General features: G+C 44.9%; 3 protein-coding genes across 9 annotated transcripts; 1 reads left to right on the top strand and 2 right to left on the bottom strand.

Annotated features, from left to right (window-relative positions):
- Positions 1–511: 511 nt before the first annotated feature.
- On the bottom strand, positions 512–2,190 carry LOC106748911 (abscission/NoCut checkpoint regulator). Of its 5 annotated transcripts, none has more exons than XM_014627835.1 (7): positions 1,823–2,190; positions 1,709–1,742; positions 1,537–1,638; positions 1,214–1,451; positions 1,006–1,155; positions 796–942; positions 512–726 (listed from the first exon to the last, which is right to left on the bottom strand). In XM_014627835.1, the coding sequence occupies exons 3-7, from the start codon at positions 1,623–1,625 to the stop codon at positions 529–531; spliced, it is 822 nt and encodes a 273-aa protein (XP_014483321.1). In that variant the 5' UTR covers positions 1,626–1,638; positions 1,709–1,742; positions 1,823–2,190; the 3' UTR covers positions 512–528. The 5 variants fall into 5 exon arrangements, with proteins under 5 accessions (XP_014483321.1, XP_014483322.1, XP_014483320.1 ...); XM_014627836.1 differs by having other exon boundaries at positions 1,861–1,911; XM_014627834.1 differs by having other exon boundaries at positions 1,537–1,742; positions 1,861–2,190.
- A 558-nt stretch (positions 2,191–2,748) lies between these two features.
- Positions 2,749–19,314, top strand: LOC106748909 (chromatin assembly factor 1 subunit A-A-like). Its single transcript, XM_014627831.1, has 11 exons — positions 2,749–2,853; positions 3,030–3,133; positions 3,252–3,353; positions 3,449–4,263; positions 4,349–4,500; positions 4,576–5,003; positions 5,280–5,446; positions 16,338–16,486; positions 17,045–17,096; positions 17,226–17,364; positions 17,589–19,314. The coding sequence occupies exons 3-11, from the start codon at positions 3,278–3,280 to the stop codon at positions 17,837–17,839; spliced, it is 2,229 nt and encodes a 742-aa protein (XP_014483317.1). The 5' UTR covers positions 2,749–2,853; positions 3,030–3,133; positions 3,252–3,277; the 3' UTR covers positions 17,840–19,314.
- LOC106748912 (Krueppel-like factor 9) lies at positions 5,541–15,380 on the bottom strand. Of its 3 annotated transcripts, XM_014627839.1 has the most exons (6): positions 15,074–15,380; positions 8,718–8,984; positions 7,841–8,099; positions 7,218–7,451; positions 6,749–6,894; positions 5,541–6,507 (listed from the first exon to the last, which is right to left on the bottom strand). In XM_014627839.1, exons 2-6 carry the CDS (start codon positions 8,742–8,744, stop codon positions 6,208–6,210), a joined length of 966 nt encoding a protein of 321 aa, XP_014483325.1. In that variant the 5' UTR covers positions 8,745–8,984; positions 15,074–15,380; the 3' UTR covers positions 5,541–6,207. The 3 variants fall into 3 exon arrangements, with proteins under 3 accessions (XP_014483325.1, XP_014483326.1, XP_014483327.1); XM_014627840.1 differs by lacking the exon at positions 8,718–8,984; XM_014627841.1 differs by lacking the exons at positions 7,841–8,099; positions 8,718–8,984; positions 15,074–15,380 and adding an exon at positions 7,588–7,827.
- Positions 19,315–20,961: the final 1,647 nt, after the last annotated feature.

Raw genomic sequence — 20,961 nt, 5'->3', positions numbered from 1 at the left:
GTGATCCTGAGTTCATTGGTGAGACAACCATGGATTTATACAGGATGGCCTAGATGGCATCATGATGGTCAGATGTGTCTTGTAATTTTGGGACCCAATCGGATTGGTCCTTCTAGGTGGGATATTTCCAATGCCTCTTAGCGCACACACGTACATCAAGCATTCGTATTGCATCGTAGCAGTGAATAAAACGAAATTAGCAAGAAAAATAATTCGCTTCGATCAGTGCCGCTCTCACTCCCCACGTCACAGCCACGAGATGCCGCTATCACAAGTCAGAGTAGAAAAGTGTCGACTGAGACGAACTATCTCTCATACTAATTTCCGAGCTGTACTTCGTGGACAGAAAGTTCGATCAATTCTTCGTTGCGTAATTCTTATAAAAATGTCTCTAAAATCCTCGCGCAAAATCGTCCTCGACATCTCTTTTTGAATAGACACGGCTCGAAATTACGTGAAGGGTGAGAGCTTTGAGAAATTTAGTGTTGCACGCGTTGTACTACGCATTTACTGCTGTTGATCAGCGTCTTAATCGTCGAGGCTTATCTCCGTCGGCCGATAGCGAGTCGCCTTGTGCTTCTCCATTTCGAACTCATCGTGGTTATCCTCGAAGCAGACGGGACAGTACAGATCGCCAGCACAACCCATGCACTGCACGAGATCCTTAGTCTGCTCGCACATCACACATGTAGGCTTCTCGTCCCCGTCTTCGCTCCCGTGCTGGATCTGCGTTTATTATTCTCATTGAACGTAGAACAACGAAGATACAGACTTATTCATCGTGCTGGTATCTACCTCGGAATCCATCGGCTCTACGTCTTCCAACTCCTCTTTCTCATACTTCGCTTCTAACATCGCTTCAGCCAAAGCTTTGTTGATTAACTTCTTCGTTACAGTTTCCTCGTCATCATCGATCTCCTCCCTCTCGCTTTGATTAGCACCCTACAAAATATACAATCGATGACCATAGCTTTGTACTTCGAGTTTGCACTTTTATCTACTCACTGTTTTATCATCCTCATCCCGCAAAGAATTCAATTTCTCTTGGATCTCCTTGCAAGAGTCACTGGTCGAGGATAACTCCAGTTGCGCCAGATACTCTTGAATCAAGTCATCCGTCTTCTCCTGGTCAGTTCTGGTGTCTACTTGATGTATCTGGAATTAATAACTGATAAATATTTTCTGGTGAATGTACGACGTACAGTTTACATACATTTATGACATTACTATTCCCATTGGCCTCTGGATCTTGATCTTTCAATAGCGCCAATCTTCTTCTTATTTCGTCGACGCTAGGCGATGGAATGTTTTGCTCCTTATTTTTCAGTTTCTGCAATCTATCGACGATTTCTTGATCAGCTGGTTCTAGTCCCTTCTTAAATTGGTCCCAGCGATTTGTATGCTTATATATCACTACTGGAGGCCTAACTGGATTCTCTAATGAATCCAATCTAATAAAGAAGAAAATTAAGATACACCGAAATATTTTAAAACATCTTTTATATGACAATTAAACAACGAGTTAATTTTCTTTACTTCATAGTGATGTCAATTGGCGCGAGAGGTTTATCCGTGTTAGGTAGTGAGATATCACTCGTGGTGGCTTCGGGACTTGATTTCTTCATGTTGTTTAATTTACTGTAACAACGTCCACAAACCTTTTTCACTCCTAGATTGGAAACATCACATTTATACTTGAGGCACTTACTGCAATAAGAAAAGCCACAGCTTGGACAGCCGATCTACGCAACAGAAAAAATAAAAAAATAAATAAAGCGACGATTTCTTTCATTTTTCAGCAATATTATTTCGGCAAGCTAACCTAGTAGCTGTAAAATCGAACGAAACAATGACACTTGCGTTTTTTTTGAAGAACGAAAATTTGGTTTGACAAGTGTTGCAGGACATCCCCTTAACTCTTTATCGATATGTTTTTAACATGACAAAAGTGTTATATAAATCTCAGCACGAGCACACCCCAAAAGATTTTGACGTTTCGTCTTATTTTTCCGTTCCACGAACATGTAAGATTTCTTCACGTCCGTTGCACTCTGTTGCACTTTCTGTACTTAGGATGAAATAACTATATATACTTGCGAAAGAAAGTAAGAAAAATTGGGAGAAAGTACGTATTCGTCGTTGATGCGTATTATTGTTTCGTTTCTTCGATCGATATAGTGGCGACTCATAACGAGGAATTTGGAACTGATGACAAAGGTGGCGGGTTATCTAAAATGTAACCAAAGTTCAAGTTCCTATTTAATTTATTGAGTTATCGTCATCTTCGTTTACGTTTTCTTTCATTTTTAAATTAATTGCAGGTCAGAGAATTATGTTTTTCTGCGTAGCATCATTCAGTGGCATATTAAACGATATCCGCTTGTTTTGAAGAAGTACGACTTAACGGCGAGTACGAATCTTCTTCTAATGGAGAATTCACACTGTCTTCGATGTCCGACTTCGATATCCAATAAGAGGATACGTCTTTTTGGAAATAAGCATATGTTAACTAGAAATCCTAAAAAGTGATATCCTATTGGATATCAGATCCACCATTGGAGGCGGTGTGAATCCTGCATTATTTTAAAATTGTACTAATTGGTGAGTCGTTTTTATTTTTAGATAGCATGTCCAAATCATGGATTGTATGAACGAATCTTCATTTTCAAATAGTATATAATATAATATAAATAATATAATATAATTTAATATAAACGAAATTATTCAAGCGGCGATTTTCTTCAACAGTGCTCATCGCTACGTCTCGATTTTTAACATTACTGGCCTATCACGTAAAGTTTACCCCTTCCAGCGTCCATTTTCCCGCGGATTTTGTCGTGATCGCGATGTGATGTAGGTGGTGTACTTGAAATGTGCTTTTTGAATGGTGTAGCGTTAGTTTTCTCGTGAAATTTGCTTATTTTTTCTAGATATTTTACCGGGTGTTATTACTATTATATATATATATGAAGTAGTGTTGACTCACATAATCATTTGGATCTTCCTCATTCGTACAAATTTTTATCTAGGTTAGGACGACGATACAGATTGACAGATCTCGGTGTCGTGCCGCAGTACACAATAATTATTGAAAAACGCCTTCGAGCACGGGTCGTGTTTTAAGAATTACCAGGTAAATTTACGATGATTTAATTGTTATTTCGTTAAAATATGTGTGGTTGTCCTTGTGTTCCAATATCTTTGTTAAAAAGAAGAAAAAATACTCAACTGAACAATGTGTTCTCTTTTAGCAAATTTAATCAATAAAATAAAAGCAATGGATATTTCCATGGAAGATGATGACTGTACGGTAGAAGTAGTTTCACATTTAAAAAAGAAAAAACTGAAACAAGGTATTTTTTATTTTTAAGTTTATTTTAGAAGTATATATATATATATGTATATATATGAGGTATATGTGAATTTAATTGATTATCTGTTATTTCAGCACGGCTACCATTTCAAACATTAAGTGCCTCAAAATCGCCGAATAGTACAAACAACGTGCTTAACAAAAAGAGGAAAGTAGAATCGCCTTTAGAAGAACTTAAAAGTAGCAAAATGATAAAGTACGCAAAGGAGAACTCTACTAAAAGCATTTCTGAAGAAAAAGAAGAGACAGAAGAAAAATCTGATACCGATAGCGAATGTATTGAATTAATATCAGATGAAGAAGAAAAAAACTTAGAACAAAGCAATGTACTGAAAAATGGGAAGAGAAAGAAAATTGATACCGCACCTAAAAAGAATTCTTTAACCAAAAGTAAAATACGAGCAGAAACCTCCAAAAAATTTGGTTCTTTGAAAAAGTTCCTCAAGAAGGCAAACAATGAGCCTATAGGCAATATCATTCGTGATAGTAGTTCGTACAGATTAAAAAATAATCGAGATTGTGAAAATGAGGAATCTGCGCATGAGGAAGAAAGTGAAATCTGTTCAAGCTTGCAGCCTCTCAAATCTTCATCGCTGCATACATCTGAAGCTAGTGAAGAAACAGAAAATGCTATTGTCAAGGAAGGTCCTAATATCTGCCCGGAATCAGATTCTGATATTGCTGTGTTATCTTCAGATACCGAGACTCAAAGTGAGTTGGACAAGTCGAGGACAAGTATAAATGAAGAAAAGATTAGGCAATCTGCAATCCCTACTACTCCAAAGAGTGACAAAGACACGAAGATGAAAGTAAAAAAATTAACACCCAAACAATTAGAAAAGAAACGGGAAATAGCCAAGAAAAGGGAGGAAAGAGCAAGATTAAAAATGGTATGTTATAAAGTAAAGCTTAAACTTTTTTTGTTTGTGAATTTAATACTTTATGCTTGAATATTGTCATTCATTCGTTTTTTAGGAGAAGGAGAAAAAACGGCTGGAGGAGAAAGCGAATCGGCAAAGGGAGAGAGAAGAAAAACAGAAAGAGAGGGAAGAGAAGGAGAGGCTGGAGAAGGAACAAAAAAAGAAGGAGAAGGAACTGAAGGAGCTTAAGAAACAGATGGAAATCGAGTATGAATACTTAATAACATTAACCTCGTTGTCGCTTTTTGTTGTACTTTCACTAAGCGTCATTGGTTTCTACAGGCAAAAGCAGAAAGAGAAAGAAGCGAAAGAGGAAGAACGGAGAAAGCGAGAGGAGGCTAAGGAAGAGGAGAAGAGGAAGAAAGAGGAGGAAAAGTTGGAGGCCGAGCGTAAGAAGCAGAAGGCGGCGTCGAATTTCGCCAGTTTCTTCGTTTCCAAGAAACAAGAAGCTAAAACTGCGGAGGAGGAGAACGACGTGGAGGCGAAAAATTTTATGCCCTTCGAGGTGAAAGTGGACATGAGAGTCGCGCCGGTGTGTCGAAGAATATTGAGCGTACGCGAAAAATCACTATTCGACGAAAAATGTAACGCGAAAGATGCGAAGAGACCCGAACTGTATCTCGAGGATGTCAGAAAGCGCAGAATCGTACCACGAGTTTCGTCCAGAACGTGGCCACTCGAAACGAAGGACGACGATATTATCATATTAGGTAAGAACGATGTTCATGCGTTACTCAAATTACATGTTTGACGAATCGTTGACTCAAATTAACGGATATTACTCTCAGTGTAAACCAAGTAATAATTTTTGCCTTTTTCTTTTTCAAAATACCGTATATATTAATCACAATGCTTGATTACTCCGGTATTCGGATACCCGAGAAATATCCGAAAAACTTTGGCTACATTAGCTGAAGACATAGATTATTCGTATACCTGAATATTTAGACTTCAACATTGCTAATGTATAAACGATTGTCCCACAGACGAAGACAACGACGGCAACTCCAATATAATCAGGGAGACACATCACTTGGAGAAACACCGGCCGAAGTTACTGCAATTCAGCGACAACCGTCGTCCTCCGTATTGGGGCACGTGGAGGAAACGGAGCGTCACGATAAACCCCCGGCGGCCATTCACGAAAGACAAGGTAAGAATTATCGCGTTCGACGTTAACGACATCGAAAGGAGATCGAAGAGTTGAGCTTCGCAAATACTCAAGAAAGGAATGAGAAACACGGAGGTGATCTTTCGCTCATAAGTTTTTATTGTTACTCTATGTAACGCTGGTAAAAATTCCTTATCGAAGTAGCTTTTTTTAACTGCCGCTAAGAAGGACTGATCGCACTAATACTAGGTTGAAGGTAATCTCTCTTTGGATCGAGTATAATCTTTAGTTGGTCGCGCCGATCAGACTTCTCCACAATCGAAGAAGAATCGTGGCGCGATATACCCACGTTTATCTTAGAAATCTACTTGGTAAATCCTTCGATCGCCGTAGCAACTGGACGCAGTATCGTTTTATCGAACAATTTGCACACGGTGGTTCTTAATGTTTGGTGCGAGATACACTTTTTGAAACACAGGACGCAGCGAGTGTTTCAAGCATTTAGCGATAGACAGAGACGAGCTCTTTTCTCCTCTCGCTTATATCTTATTCAAACACAAATGAACTTTCTCACGAGTGGCGGCAAAAGAGCGGACTTGCGCTCTTCCAACGGCTGCAGTCGCCGCGAGCGTTGAGAACAACCGGTTCGCGTCACTCGTTCTGAGTTATCCCTACGTCGGCTAGCTTTTACGTACTTTAAGTACTTTATTCGTCAATCCTTATACTCTATATAGAAGGTATGTCGTCGACACGTTCGCCCCGGCCGCATCGCCGGTGGCGATCGATTTCGATCCACGTTCGCCCTATGTCTCCGTTGGTAGGACGTTCACCTTGCCGGCGCGCAGTCCTCTCGCCCCGTGGAACAACGGGTATGCGTTCTTCCGGTGCACCTTGCGATGCTTCGCCAGGTGGTCGCTACGCGCGAATTTCTTCGAGCACATCTCGCACTGGTACGGCTTGACGCCCGAGTGCGACCGTCGGTGCCTGGCCAGCTCGTCCGATCGGCTGAAACGCCATCCGCAGCCGGACCAAGTGCACGCGAACGGCTTCTCGCCGGTGTGTCGGCGCAAGTGAGCTTTCAAGTGGGACGCCTTGGCGTAGACCTGAAATCCACAGATTCCGGAATTCGTTAAGCGCAGTCGAGTCGACGCGACGAGAGGGATGAATTCCGTGAGGAGAAATCACAAAACTCATTGGCGGGATCGTTTCTTGAAAATTTGAAATATCTTTCTGAGAAGACGACTTCTCGAGGAGGAAGGAAGTATTTTCCACCGGGAAATAATCGCTTCGATGTTGTCACGCGAAACCACTGGAATGTTACGTGTGTTGAGCGGGTCGCGTTACCTTCACACACCCTTGGTAAGTACACGGGAAGCATCGGTCCTCGGCCGCGGTCGCCAAGCTGCGATTGGTGTAGTCGTGCGTCGCCAAAGCGGCGTTAGCTGCTGACGAGATTAGGAGGCTGTCGTCCAACTGGTTGTTGTTGTAATCTGCGATCGTGACGTGCGTGTATTAGCGGCGAGTTCAACGCGTGATCATCGGGAAAAGCGCGGACGTTCCGGGTATCTCGTTACTCGGCGCTTTCCATTTACCGACACAAATCGACGCGAGCCTATCATTCCTATCTTTGTTACTCATTGAATATGGAACAAAATGACGATTCTGTGTCGACTTGTGTCACTAAATGAGAGAAACACCCATTAGCGTAACGCGCGTTAATTGACTTTATCTCGGGGAACGTGGCGGGTCGCCGCGTTGGACTGACCGCGATATCCGCGAGCTCGCGGCGATAGTTCGCGCACGTTTCGCGCACCTATCGCGTTTGCGTTCCCCAGCGTGTCGTCCAGTGCACACAAGTCGATCCCGAGCACCAGCAACGGCTCCTCGTACTGCGGCGGCGTCTGCTGCGGATTCGGTAGCGGCAGATGCAGGAACCCCTCGCACCCCGCGGTGCACAGCGGCGTCCTTTCCGGCAGGCCGGAGTTCCAGCTCTTCTCCAGACACCAGTCCAGCTCCGAGTCCAGCTCGCTCAATTCGCTCAGACAACCTGCGCGATCGGTCGCGAGAAGCGACACCTGCGATTAGCCGGAGCGCGACACTTCGAATTCGACTTCTATAGCATCGATGATCAACTTCACCGACCAATTAATTAATAGTTGGTTCTTTTTTAACCTTATACGTACAAGAATCATTTCTACCCGGAGGTAGAAACATTCTAGCCGGGCGCGCTTTTCTTATATTTGGAAGCAGGCAAAGATTGTCAGAATGACCCAACGAATCCTCATTCATTCTGAAACTCGTCGAATTGAAAAGTGTTGCGACCTTCTTGCCGCTGACCATACTTTCTGACTTAATGGACGCTAAACATCTCCCGGGAAAAATATCTTAATTTTTTTTAATTGTTACGCACATACGCGTATACGTGGAAATGCGTACCTGACGATGTGGGCGTATTGGTAGATGACCAGTCGTTCCACGACGATTTCGTCGAGTAAGTCAAGTCGGTGTAGCAATCCATCGGATTTATCGCGACGCTCGACCGGCTGTCGATTATCCCGAAGTCGTCACTGAGCGGAGTCCCGCACGACATCTCGTAATCGTACGGCAGATTCATCTTGGTCGGAGAGAGTAGCTGTCTCTCGACACCGGTGTCCATCGTTAGGCCCAGAGTGGAGAACAGCAGTTCGTCCATCATCTACGAAGTTCGCCAAGACCTTTACCTCAAATTCTCGTTCTTTTACCTCAAATTCTCTTTTGTTTCAATTCAAATCTTTCGAGGTAGTCATGGCGCAGAATACCGTATTTTCATTGGCACATGAAGGAAGGCTATTGATGAATCTCATATGTATCAAACAAAATCACGTTCTCGGACATTTATCTCATTGTTTAAATAGTGAATGTTAATTTGAAACGAAATTGGGGTAGATTTATATACACAATATTATAAATACGAAAATATTAGTTTGCATTTATTCTTATCAATGCTATTTTTAATCTACTTATAATTGCGTCAATAATTAGGTCATATTTGAATCTATATATAGCGCAAATTAAAAGAAAAAACTAATTTCGTGACACAACTACCTTAATTTCGAATTTCCACTTTCATCGTTTCCCAAGATTCAACGCCCTTTATTTATTAAATAGACGATTACACGATGATACGCATAAAACGAAATCGTATTAAAACGTGTCCGGGCATACTTTAACGAGACAAAGACGTTATTTAATTAGTTTCACGCACTATGCGAATTTCGTACGGCGACTGATTGTGACCTCGCATACGCGTCTCGTTGCGCTACTCTATACTCACATCGAACGTGGTGGCTTCCTCGATCATGACGCCGAGAGATTAGCCAAGGAGACTAGGATTGAGATCAACCTCGAGATCGCGCGAGATCTGCACTTTTCGCGTCGCGAATCGCCGGACGCGCGGCGGACTACAATTTTCCCAAGAACGGCTGCGTCCGATGTCCAATGTGCATGGTCACACCAAGGCTTCTCTAAGTCAGGTTCCCGATCACGAGAATCACACGAGGATCACACGAGGATCTGCTCGTCTCGATCGCTGCGCATCGATCTAAGCGGACTCGGGCGATTGTGTATGCGGGTGATGAGACAAGCTCGCTCGATCGTATCGTATCATAGCCGCGATCTCCCTGGCGATGAGGAACGTCGCATCCGTGAGATCGCGGATCGATCGCCGCGAGGTATCTCAGATCGGACCGGCAACAACGTCGAGGACGACGACGACGACGACGGTCGAACGGTGGATTCCGTTAAAAAGCGACTTCGAGCTCGAAGGAGGAAGATTCATATTTCGACCGCTCCCCGTCGCGATTATCGAGACGACCTTGAACGCGGGTTATACCGATGCGTCCGCTCCGCGCGCGGAAGACACGCGTTCGTCGGCGAAAACGAAGTAAACCGCCGGCCGGCTGACCGACGGACGAACGAACGGACGGACGTGCACGCACGTCGGCGGGTCGGGGGTCGTCGTGGTGTCGCCGAGACCGCGACTCGATCGAGACTGCAACTGGTGGTCGTCCTCCGGCCGAGAAGACGTCGGCTGGAGAGCGTGTGACGAGAGAGTGCGTGGCGCACGGCTCCCTCGAGATAAGGATGTTAGCCTGTGCCAACCGGTGCCGTCACCGCGCCGATCCCGAGGGACCGGCCGATCGCGCGCCCGATCCAGAACACCGAGAGCGCGCGCCAGCCAGCACCACCGTCACCACCACCACCACCACCGTCGTCGTCAACGTTTCTCTTCTCTTAGTCCGCCGATATTAATCGCTAGAGATGGGATCGAGTGTTTCGCAAGCTTAGCTGGGAGGCTGTCAGCGGGTGTTGCGAATTTTTCACAACTCTTATAACGGGAAAAGATAGATCGTCAAGTAAAGACAGGGAAGAGAAGAAAAGCCATTTTTTAGAGTGCAGTCTCAGCGTATAAACGAGAGGGCACAAGTATTTTTACCTCCCCTCTCCCCCTTTTTTAAAAATTGTACTCTTGCAGGCTACAATCTTCTGGCGCTTCTCTTCTAATCGTGGTTTTCTTCTCTTTCTCTCTTTTCTTTTTTTTTTTTTTTAATCGATTTTATCGTATTTTGTTTACTGCACTTGTTACGGCTATGTGGTATTGAATCTAGATACTGGTCTCGATACTCGGGTTCGCGTCAGTACGCGTTGAACTTGATCCCATCCCTACCGATCGGACAATTAGCCGGCTTATTTACGATTCCCCGGACAGTGGCGATAATCGCGATGCTTTCACATCGACTATCGCCGCCGCGCCGATTTCGCCGGGCAAATCACGTCGCGGATTCGGGATAGAGAAAGAGCGAGCACCCTCTTCTCGTCTTCGGGGATGTCTCGGGGATGCCGTCGCGTTGTACTGCACGTGGCTCGGGCGCCAGATAAACGTATACTATATATATATATTTACATATATATATATATATATATATATACACAACAACAACATATATATATATATATGTATCTATGGCAATTCCAATTCGTGATGTAATCTGAGGAGCGGACTGCTGGATCCACTCCGATCGCGCGTACGTACGAGCACGGTGAAGGATTATCTCGTGATTTTGTGACGTTGCGAGACTGCGGGAGCGCGTCGAGGAAACTTTTCATAAATCGGACGAACAATCGCGCCCGGTTAGGCGATAAGTTATATTCGCGAAAATTCGCGTGTGCGTTTCTCGAGAAAATGATGCGCGAGCCGTCGCGGATTTTTCACGCGAGAAGCTAATCGGTGTCATACCCTTTCTTCACGGAAAAGAATTTCAGTTTCTGCGACTGAACGGGGATCAGATGGAAACTCAGCGAGACGGGAAAACTCGGTGACGAGAAATGATATCTCCGTTACCGCGACCATTCGCGTGAATATTCACACAGTAAAAGTTTCGTGTTAAATTTAACACACCTCACATGTCCCAAACGGTCTGCTAAAAATTTCATGTTAATTTAATACTAGGTGAATATGTTGGAAAGTTTAACATGAATGTGTCACAAATTAACACAAAATTGAAACGTTAAAATCGACACCGAAGTATAAAATATGTTATTTTAACACACGCGTGTTGAATATCGGCATAACACAAAATGTTGAGATAACATAAACACGATATATTAAATCAATATTAAATCGATACACAGGTTAAAAATTTTACATCAGAATTTTGACAAAGATCGATTTTAACGCAAATATAAAATGTTTTTTACTGTATATAAACGAACCGGCCAACTGATTTTCGTTTGGCCGTCAGACAACGAAAATTGAGTTACTCTAACGGCGTTAATTTTCCGTGTTGTCTTCTCAACTTGAGCCAATTTTATATTCTGTGAACATCCATATTCAGCTATTTTATTTCCTCTATAAATATTGACCTCTCTTTCACGCGTTTTGCGCCGTAACTTTTTTACTATCCTGTTTTTCTTCTAAACTACTTTATATGCTTCATGTATATGAATTCTTTTTTAATTACTGTATATATATTTTTTTTTTCTCCGAAAATCATACAACTCAGACGTCATTGATTACTCGGTAATATCGTTACGAGCGAGACCGCGCGAGTCCGAAAATCGCTTACGGTTCTATCGAACAAGAACCGTTGACCCGAAACGGCGAACAGATGAAGTATTCGCGGATTTCTACACACGAAGGTTACCGAGAGGAAAACGAGAAAGCCGAGAAGAAGAACGCTCGTTCTCGCGCATTCGACTTCGCATCGACGATTTTCGTATGCAACGCGGCTTGACGACGGCTTTGACCTGAGGCGCGAATCGGCGGCCCGATAAAGGTGTCTCACCCGAGTAACCGTCATTAGGAGTTCGATCGCTCGTTTATCATTGCGGGCCTGACCTTAGACCTTACAACGTTGTGCGCATTGCCTCGCACTCAATTGAAGATTCGCGAGAGCTTGAACTGTGTGCGACTAGTAGTCGTCCGTGGCGAAAACAACGTGTAATATAGGTGAGATTAATTCGACAGATCGGGTATGACGCTTCTCCGTTCTTGATTGCCGGCCATTCGAGCTGCGATCGCGAAATCGCCGCTTCGGTGGCGAGACGGTGGAAAATGATGGAAGGAAACTCGTCGGAAATATCGAACGGAACTCGGTTGCGGGGATTTAACGTTTTCACAGGAAAGAAAAGAAAAAGAAAGATTCATCGTCACAACCGGAGAGAAACTCAACTAGCTTAGCAAATCTTCAATCAAAATAACACACAGGTAGTTCTCCATACAGCGATTAAGTTTCAGAGATGAATCAAGTACAGAGGCTTCTTTAATTAATAACTCGACATTTTGCGTGTTGTTTGCAAAATGGCTTTTTTCTTCAGAGCGGCCTGATGTACAAATATATGACAGCTGTCATACCTCGCGACAGACGTTAATATATTGCATCTCAGACCTTGAACTTGAAACTTTTCGTTTGTTCTAAAATCAAGTTTGCCCGGCGAGCATCCAACCTGTTTTTTTTTTTTTCCATGAATTCGCACGCAAGGATATTCCTCGTTTCCGGCGTTTCGTCCCGGAGATTGTATAAACTCTCTCGGAGGGCACCGACCAAGCCTCGCGTGTGTTAATTTCGAAACTACATGCGTGGCTACCAGAAATTCTATAATGTTACACTATATAGAACGATAAAAGAGATAGAAAGAGAGAGAAAGAGAGGAAGAGGAAGAGAGAGAGAGAGAGAGAGAAAAAAAACAGATATATAGATACATACATATAAAATGTATATGCAGTTACACGTCGATGTTTGATACGTTGGCACGCGCGGATATCGGGTGGATTTCGTGTTTTATTCAGAAGTGATATCTCACTGACGTTCGTACATACGCCACGTAATATTCCGCGAATACACCGTGCTTTCGCGCGTAACTCTCACGCGCGCGGCCGTTTTAACCCTTTCGATGCGCCGCCGCGCAACGCAGGTATCAATTTTCATTCCGGTTACCGTGCCATCGCAACCTCGTGGTCTTGTCCGGGCATTAACGAGTAACATTCTATTCCGGTATTATACCGGGAGTGATTATGGAATACGGATTAATGAGACATACACGCCGCGTATCCCCTCCGATATTCCCTGAATATCGAATTTGCGAGATTCGAATTCTTGTGAAAAATTGTATCTCCCTTTCTCTTCACGAAGTCGTTCCCTTCCCGAGACGTTTCACCCGGGAAACTCGAAATGTGGAAAGAAAGAGAGACGGTCGCATTCGATCCGTCGTGTAATTATGTTCCGCTTTCGCGGGAAGCTATCGGCTGCGCGCGTTATTCGAAACGATGCGCATACGCTGGAAAAATGTCGGTGTCGCTTAATGTGTATATTTTAATTAGAGTATCAGTCGCAGTTGTGCGGCATCGTCATTTTTACCGATAGTCCGTTTCGCGCGAAATTTATGCTCCGAGATAACGTGCGCGTTTATCTCGTGACGCATTTTAGAATCTGCATTGTTATGAACTGCGTGGAACGCGCCGTGAGCGGAATAGCGAGTGTCTATCTCGTTTCCTTGTCACCCCATTTCCTCTTCTTCGCGTAATCGATTTAATTATTGATACATCAACATCTCTCAATATGAGAGAGCAAATAAACGAGTGTTTGACTCAACGAACAGGAGATTGTTTCTCAAACGAATATCGTCAAATAATACATTTCTCTTGCATTTTCATCCAAACATTACAATGATTGTCGCGAACGTTAAATTATTTGAAAGAAGTAACACTATTTTAGAAAAATATTAAAGAACTTTTCTGCTTCAGCGAAACAATATTTAATATATAATAAAATAAATGTTTCCATGGAAAACGAAATATCTCCTTTAAATAATACTGGTTTTTTTTTTCCGTCAAACAACGTGGCTTACTTTAGTGAAACAGCGACATTTTCATTCTAACAAAATAGACATTCGATATTAAATTGTGTTGTATTAAATAAGCCCAAGTGAAACAAACACGCGCGCTAAATCCAAAAAGAAGTGTTTCTCCGTGTGTGTTGCACCTCGTAACCTCCGATAATATTATATATTGATATTATAACACGCCAATAATCTCGACGATAAAAGTATCGAGTGTGATTAAGAAAAGGAGATAATTAAATTGGTTTACGGGCCGAAAACGTGCGATTGGACGAGCGAGCGGCTGGCTTTCGAGTGGGCGCGCGCGCCTTCATATCGGAGGCCACAGAACGGTTATTACAGGGCTAATCACGTTTTACGGCGATGACAGTTCGACGAGGAGGAGCGGGAGGGCGGGCACCGATTTCCATGCGCCGGTCGCGCACGTCGTCACGCTATATAACGGCCGTAACGAAGTGCAGGTCTAGCCGAATATGCGTGAAATAAATCAGTCCGATTGCCGGCCTCCTAATCTACGGTGTGCTACGACGAGGAGCACCGGTCGCAATCTTAATGGGGCATAAAACAGCCATTACAGATGGCCCGCCGGGCGACAACACGCTGTAAATAATGTACGGCGTTTCGGCGTGCATCGGCGAGCGTTAGTGCATCTCTCGCGGCCGCCGCAGGCCGAGATAACCGCGCTCTCCTTCTTGGGCGTTACATCCTTTCGGCCGCGTGTGTGAGTGCGTGCGTGCGTAGGTGCGTGCGTGCGCGCTAAGGGTGCTTTCGGGTACTGCAGAAGAGAGTAGGTCTGTTTAGGATTCTTTTGACATCCCGGTGTCGCGTGAACGCGCGAAGAAGCGATAGGAACGGTTAGTAGCCGGTCGTAACGCGCTCGCCGGAATATAGATAAGACCTCTTTTGGAAGTCTCGTCCCGCTCGTGGTGTGAGAGAGAGAGAGAGAGAGAGATCTCTCTCGAAGATAATTGCGCAGAGGTCATTATTCTCGCCGTCTCTGCAGTTTCTCCCAAGTAGCGGCTCGGCTTTCGCCCCGAAGTCGAGCCTGATTTTGCTCTTGGACAGTCCCGTGAACGAGAGTTTCAGTGAGTGAAACGAAGTACGGTTGCGCGAATGATTGACCGATTTATTCGAAAATGAGTAAAGATCGGGAATGAATAAATGACGAAACGATAAATAAAAGGAGGACTCCGCGCGAGGAGTCCGAGAGGGAACGCGCGATTGATCCCGGGACACCCCCCGTAAACCCCCGATAATAAATTGCGCGGCTCACGAGACGTTGCGCGTACGTACCTTCGTATTGCTGCCAAAAGCTGCTTGAACGCGCACGCTCCTCCCTTTTTTGGTTTATTAGCGAAAAGAGAGCCGGCGATTGTTTTTGCGGTTACTCCGCCGGAGCAGCGACGAGTGTATCAATCGCCCGTGAGATTACGTTTCTCCCCGATAATAAATTAATGTCTCTCGAGAAGAGTCTTGTAATTGATGCTCACGTAGGGATGAAATCGACGTTGATTTATCGAACAAAGGATATCTCGCGCCGCGCGGCGCAAAGAGAAAAGACGGACAGAGGACGAGAGAAAGAAAGACGGAGAGAGGCAAGGGCGGGAGGGAGGGAGCGAGACGGAGAAATTTATCGACTTTTCGGCGAGCGGAGCGCGCACTTCCGCGACACGATTTTATTCCCGCGCACCGAGTCACGAAATTGATTCCGATTATAATTATCGCGCGCGCGTTTGATGACACGCGCACTATTATATGCCGTGTTATCGCGCGAAGAGAGCGACGTTATTTATTCCGATCCGAAATATAACGCGAAGCACACGTGTGCGGTAGGAAGGAAACAAAAGAGTAAACCGCAAAAATAGCTACACTCCGACGAGCTACTCGAGGATGAAAATAGCTACTTTAACAAGCTACCAAGTTGCAAACGCGAATAACGTGACACGCGTGATATCACGTATTTCCGTTAAGAGCGCGAGGACACGGCGCACTCCGGAGCTTCGTGCTTCTCGACGATGACGCATCGCACTTTCCGACAGCCGAAATCGCGAACGAGGACCGACCTCGCGCATTATTGCCGTACGAAGCGCCTGCGGGAATTCAGCGAGGATTCCTCAGATACGCGGTAGACTCCGATCGACACTTGTTCACCGAGGCCACGCGACGCAAGTCCGGTTGCCGCAGTGTATCTACATCTTGATGGGATGTTTAGCGAACGACTAACAGCGAAACACCGGAATGCGCGCGGGAGCACCGGCAATCGTCACCGAAAGCCGCGATATCGCTCGGCAAGGAAGTCGTTTGATACCAACGTCCTGCTTATTCACTACGAACATCACGATATCCTGCCGGTGTCCGAGACTAGAATAAACCGGCCGAAGACAGATAACGCGTGAACAAACGTCGACGATAGAACGAGATCGCGATTGAGGAGCTTCCTCGAGGAAGCACTCTCGATCGAAGGATCGCTTTGTCGAAAAGAATCCGATAGTTACGTTGGCTCGGACCCACACCGGTGGACGCAGGAAGGAACTGTACGTGTATGTGTGCGTTTCAGAAATGGTTCGACTACGAAATCGATTCGGACGACGAGTGGGAGGAGGAAGAGCCGGGCGAGTCTCTCAAAGGGTCCGACGATGAGAAGGACGAGGAGAACCCGGAGGATAACGAATACGACGTCGACAACGAGTTCATGGTGCCGCACGGGTAAGCTTCGCGCGGAAATATCGTTTGAATACACCGAGACTGTCGATGAGGACCGAATACTCGGGTTTTTTTGCTCAAATATTCTCGAGATTCCGTCTGCATGGAAAGAAAAAAGATTAGTATCAATTCAAGACTCATATTCCCATGTACAAACAAGAATATATAATCTTATGTGAAGACAAAACTTATTTACATGGAGAAATTCTGTATAGTTTCGTTAAAAATCTCATATTCTTGTTATTCGAGAATAATTTTCATAGTTCTCTTCCAAGTAAGGATTGTATGAGCTCGAAGATACCGTTCTTTCTATCCAGTATTTTTTCGATTCATGAAAATTATTCTTGAATAACAAGATTATGACATTTTTAGTGGAACTATATAGAATTTTTCCATATAAGCAAGTTTTGTTTTATTTTATTAGTTTATATCGCATATAACGTTCGCGCGATCTTGAAGTAACATACATAAATAAAAACTACCCGACGTAGTTGAGTTTGCGTTTACATTCTTCGAGCATCTGTGCACGTATTGTTCTAAGAAAAGCATTTTGCAACTTAGGTATTTGTCCGACGAAGAAGCGCGGGCTGACGAAGAGGAAATGGAAGATATGGTAAGTATATTATAATGATGGAAGTTGAGGAAGTTGCTCTCCTTCTCTCTCTCTCTCTTTCTCACACGTACAAAAGCCTTTACTTCAATATGCGGATCAACGTGAAGCAAGCATTCCCGCCTGTTGCAGTCGCCGCAAACACAGAAGATGAAGCTGAAACTATTGGGCGAGCAATTTGAAGCCGAAAGAAAGGCGAAGACGCACAAACTTCAGCCGAAGATAATCGGATGCGTTTGGCAAGGACCCAGCGGTGCACTCCCGGATGGTGGTGAGTATACTTGCATCGCGAAGAAAGGTACCATTTCAACGTAAGCAGAGATATTATCTCTTGTATGTAATTATATAATTTTTTTGCTTTAATCATCTCTCCTAATTATCTGTCCTTTTCTGTTAGATAATTTCTTTTTCTTTTCACACACGAAATGTACGTACACACACACACACACACATGTATGTTCGATAACATGTATTGACATCGAAATCTCTCCTCAGCACCCACGAAACTCCGGGAGTTCGTGTCGGCACGACAAATCTGGGTCAGTCACGTATCGATAATACCTTCGTCATCGGCCTCTGCGGAGAATAACGGCGTGGCCGGCGAGTGCAAAACGTCGTCGTCGCAACAGCCATCGGGCCGAAGCGCGAAAAAGAGCAAGTTGCCGGACGAAACTTCGCCCAATCTGGTCAGCGGGGAGCTAATGCGAAACTGGTTAGGACGATCGGAAGTTCGAGTATCCGACTAGCGAGTGTCTCATCACGATTTCTGTGCCTTAGAACTGTTGTGGACCTTTCGTGGTCGATTTCTCACTCGCTCCCGAAATGCTGGAAACTTCCTGATCGGAAACTGCCGCCGTACAGCGGGCCCGCTGTATTTCTTATTTGTAAAAATTATTGGAAAGATGCGACGCAGGAAGAGTAGACCTCCTTCTTTATAATTCAGCGCTTTGACAATCGATAAAACGTGTGTAGCAATCAGGTTGAAGCAAATTCTGTCCGACGAAATGATCGAAGGTTCTCTCTTCTATGTAAGAGAGAGGAAGAGAAATATGAATGAGTTATAATTTACAAAATATAGGGGAGAATCATCGAAGAAAGAAAAGGATAGCGCGCACAAAAACGCATTTTGAACTCGACTGGGAGCAGGATTCGCTACAGAATGATGTTCTTCAGCGCGCAACGACTACTGCGAACGCTGCGTTAATAGTAGACACGTTAACTTTCGATATGTATCAGCTCTTTGTAAGATTTCTTTTTTTATAAGATCCTTGTTGCACTAAGTGTTTATGAAATATATTTTATATCGGTGAAAAGGTATCCTTCTTTCTCTGCCTGCGCCGTCGCGACGCGAAAGACAGATTCGCCCGTGCTTCTCGCGCTCGGGATCGCGTTTCGCAAGAGGAGGCACAAGTGCCGTCGTAAATACCGCGCAATTTCGCATAATCTGTAGTCGCGTTTACCGTAAGTGGTCTTTCACCGTTCACCGTCTCACCGGAGTGTCCTTTTTCTCACCGAGGCAACTTCGAGGGAAACCGAAGTGCGCAGGGCTTCGATCAACAAACGCCAACCCTTCACGTCGCCCGCAGAAGGATCGCGTTTCGGAGCGCGTCTTGCATCTCGCGATCACATTCGCGCGCGGGGGAAAAGAACCGAGAGAAAAAAAGGTAACGCCATTCGTCCGGAGAGGAAGTTTTACAGTCGGTAGTTCGGGGCCGTACCTCCAGGGTGTACCACCGGGCCGCGGCATATGGCCGGAATAACGAAAGGGCGCTCCCCGAGATTGCGGCAATTATCGAGTCACGTTACGAGATCCGAGCCGTTAAGACGGCCGTAGAAAACTCCGGGCTGCGAGCAGGGCCACGGACGAGCGCGCACGGACGACCGCTGTGAGAGAAAGAAAGAGAGAGAAGAAGAGAGAGAGAGAGAGTTTTATACGTGAATTACGCTAATTTGCGATGATTACTTCGTGGCGGTACTCCGGGGGACCCGAGAAGCGACGTCGTTGCGATTTGCCGGAAGGAACGTGTCGTTATCGGGAGACGACGCCGCCGCGTATAAGCGTATATAGTCGCCTTATATAGTCGGTAAACTATATGGCGGGGTCCCGATTATCCTACGCGAATAAAACCGATTTCGGTACCCGATGGTCGGATAAACGGCAACGGGATTTTAAATTGCATATTTTTTCGATTTTGCTCGACACATTTTGATATATTTCATACGATATGCATGTGATTTTATGCATAGTAATTGATTACATATATATATATATATATATATATGAAGATTTTGTTATATTTTGTATATTATACTTGTGTGCGTGCGTGTGATTGACATCGGATTGGTACATATTAAAAGCTGCTATACATGAAGGAGTTATTTATTTATATAGAAAAACATAAGCATTTTGAGCGATTGGACGACTTTTAGAGTGCCATTAATTCACTACAAATGATCTACGCATGTTCGTAAGTCCAATGTTAAGCACTCGGAAAAAAAAGTAATCCGTGCAATTCCAAGATAACAGCTATGCTCAAACATTATGGCAAACGTCTTATTCTTTAACATTATTCTGACGTCACTTCGAACGTGAACTTTAATAGATGCAAATGTTCTACAAGTTCTATTAATTAAAAATGTCAACATAAAGAGTCGGAATACTCGACATCATGTCTGTAATCGTTATTGAATCGACTGAAAAGTTCGCACTTAACTCTGGGCTTAAATCTAAGTATCTCACCTAAGTGAGATAAGTTTTAACCAACGATTATTAATGTCTAAGCGACATTTACCTCCCTAAAATCGAAATATAATACAACCCGCGGAGCGAAATGGCGAATATTAAATCAAGCTCAAAGGAAGACACGAGTTTCTCGCGTGCGCGAATAATAAATTTCCGACGATTGGAGGACGTCTTGAAAAAAGCACCGCGAGAGCATTGTTTCGCGTATTTACCGTTACACGCAGTAAATTACCGTCCACCGTGTACACGAGCGGCCCAGCGAGAGTGCACGCGGCGTAATCATCGGGTTAATTAAAATTACAACTATTTCCAGTCCCGCGAGGTAGCGGCGCGCGGAGTTCGAGTGCGCTACCTCGCGAAAAGCGCGCTGCGCACGTTGTTCGCCGGCGCGTGAGTAATGTCCGTTAATTATTTGACAAAGTGGAAAAAATATCCGGCAAGGTCGAAAGAGAACGAGAGAGAGAGAGAAAGCATACCCCACGGGTGCTGGAACCATGAAGTATACAGAGGTAGCAGCGCGAATTCGGGGTTTCTAGATGTACAGAGGTGCATCTCGTGGCTCGATGTAGCGCGCTTAGGAAATAGCGAGCAGATGAAACCGCTTCATTCGGAGCAACAGCGAGTTGTATCTTTCGTTATCACGGCGGAGTCACCGATTGCGTCCGTCGAGCTAATAGTCGCGAAAGGCCCGGTCCCCACCTCCTGCGAGTCTCGCGAATTCGAGAGGAGAGGGAAGGTGAAAAGGGCGCCTTTTTTGTTCGCCGACCCGGTCCTGGTATGCGATCTCGCGGACGACGTGGCGGCAAGAGGCGCGGAGGGTGGCGGAGGTGCAGCGGGAAGCAGAAGCAGAGAGGGTACGGGAGGAGGCGAAGCGGGAATAAAGTGGAGTAGACCGGAATAGAGTACAAGGTGTATGCCTAGAAGGTATAGAGAGAAAATGGTAGCCAATGGCGCTGCCTCGGCGTCGTTGCTACAGTATTGAACGTCTCCTACGTGGGGTCCAGATCTCTCTCGTCCTCTTTCTCTCTCCCTCCCCCCGCCCGCTCTTCTCGTCCTCTTTCTCACTCTGTCTCTCTCGCTCCCTCGCTCGCTCCTTTTTCGTCCCCTCTCTCTCCCCGCCGTGCC

Source organism: Dinoponera quadriceps, unplaced genomic scaffold (genome assembly GCF_001313825.1).
Source record: "Dinoponera quadriceps isolate SergipeBrazil2010 unplaced genomic scaffold, ASM131382v1 scaffold3271, whole genome shotgun sequence".
Classification (NCBI taxonomy): domain Eukaryota; kingdom Metazoa; phylum Arthropoda; class Insecta; order Hymenoptera; family Formicidae; genus Dinoponera; species Dinoponera quadriceps.
Note: the sequence above shows the minus strand (reverse complement) of the source record. Positions and strands in the feature narration are given on the sequence as shown.

Coding starts and splice junctions, on each gene's coding strand:
- LOC106748911 (XM_014627834.1), bottom strand. CDS start 1,908: ATGTCCTGCAACACTTGTCAAACCAAATTTTCGTTCTTCAAAAAAAAC. Junction 1,743..1,860: donor TTTCGTTCTTCAAAAAAAAC/GCAAGTGTCATT, acceptor TCTGTTGCGTAG/ATCGGCTGTCCAAGCTGTGG. Junction 1,156..1,213: donor GGAATAGTAATGTCATAAAT/GTATGTAAACTG, acceptor TATTAATTCCAG/ATACATCAAGTAGACACCAG.
- LOC106748912 (XM_014627839.1), bottom strand. CDS start 8,744: ATGATCGAGGAAGCCACCACGTTCGAT. Junction 7,452..7,840: donor CAATACGCCCACATCGTCAG/GTACGCATTTCC, acceptor CCGATCGCGCAG/GTTGTCTGAGCGAATTGAGC. Junction 6,508..6,748: donor CTTACCAAGGGTGTGTGAAG/GTAACGCGACCC, acceptor TGTGGATTTCAG/GTCTACGCCAAGGCGTCCCA.
- LOC106748909 (XM_014627831.1), top strand. CDS start 3,278: ATGGATATTTCCATGGAAGATGATGACTGTACGGTAGAAGTAGTTTCA. Junction 3,354..3,448: donor AAAGAAAAAACTGAAACAAG/GTATTTTTTATT, acceptor CTGTTATTTCAG/CACGGCTACCATTTCAAACA. Junction 5,004..5,279: donor CGACGATATTATCATATTAG/GTAAGAACGATG, acceptor ATTGTCCCACAG/ACGAAGACAACGACGGCAAC.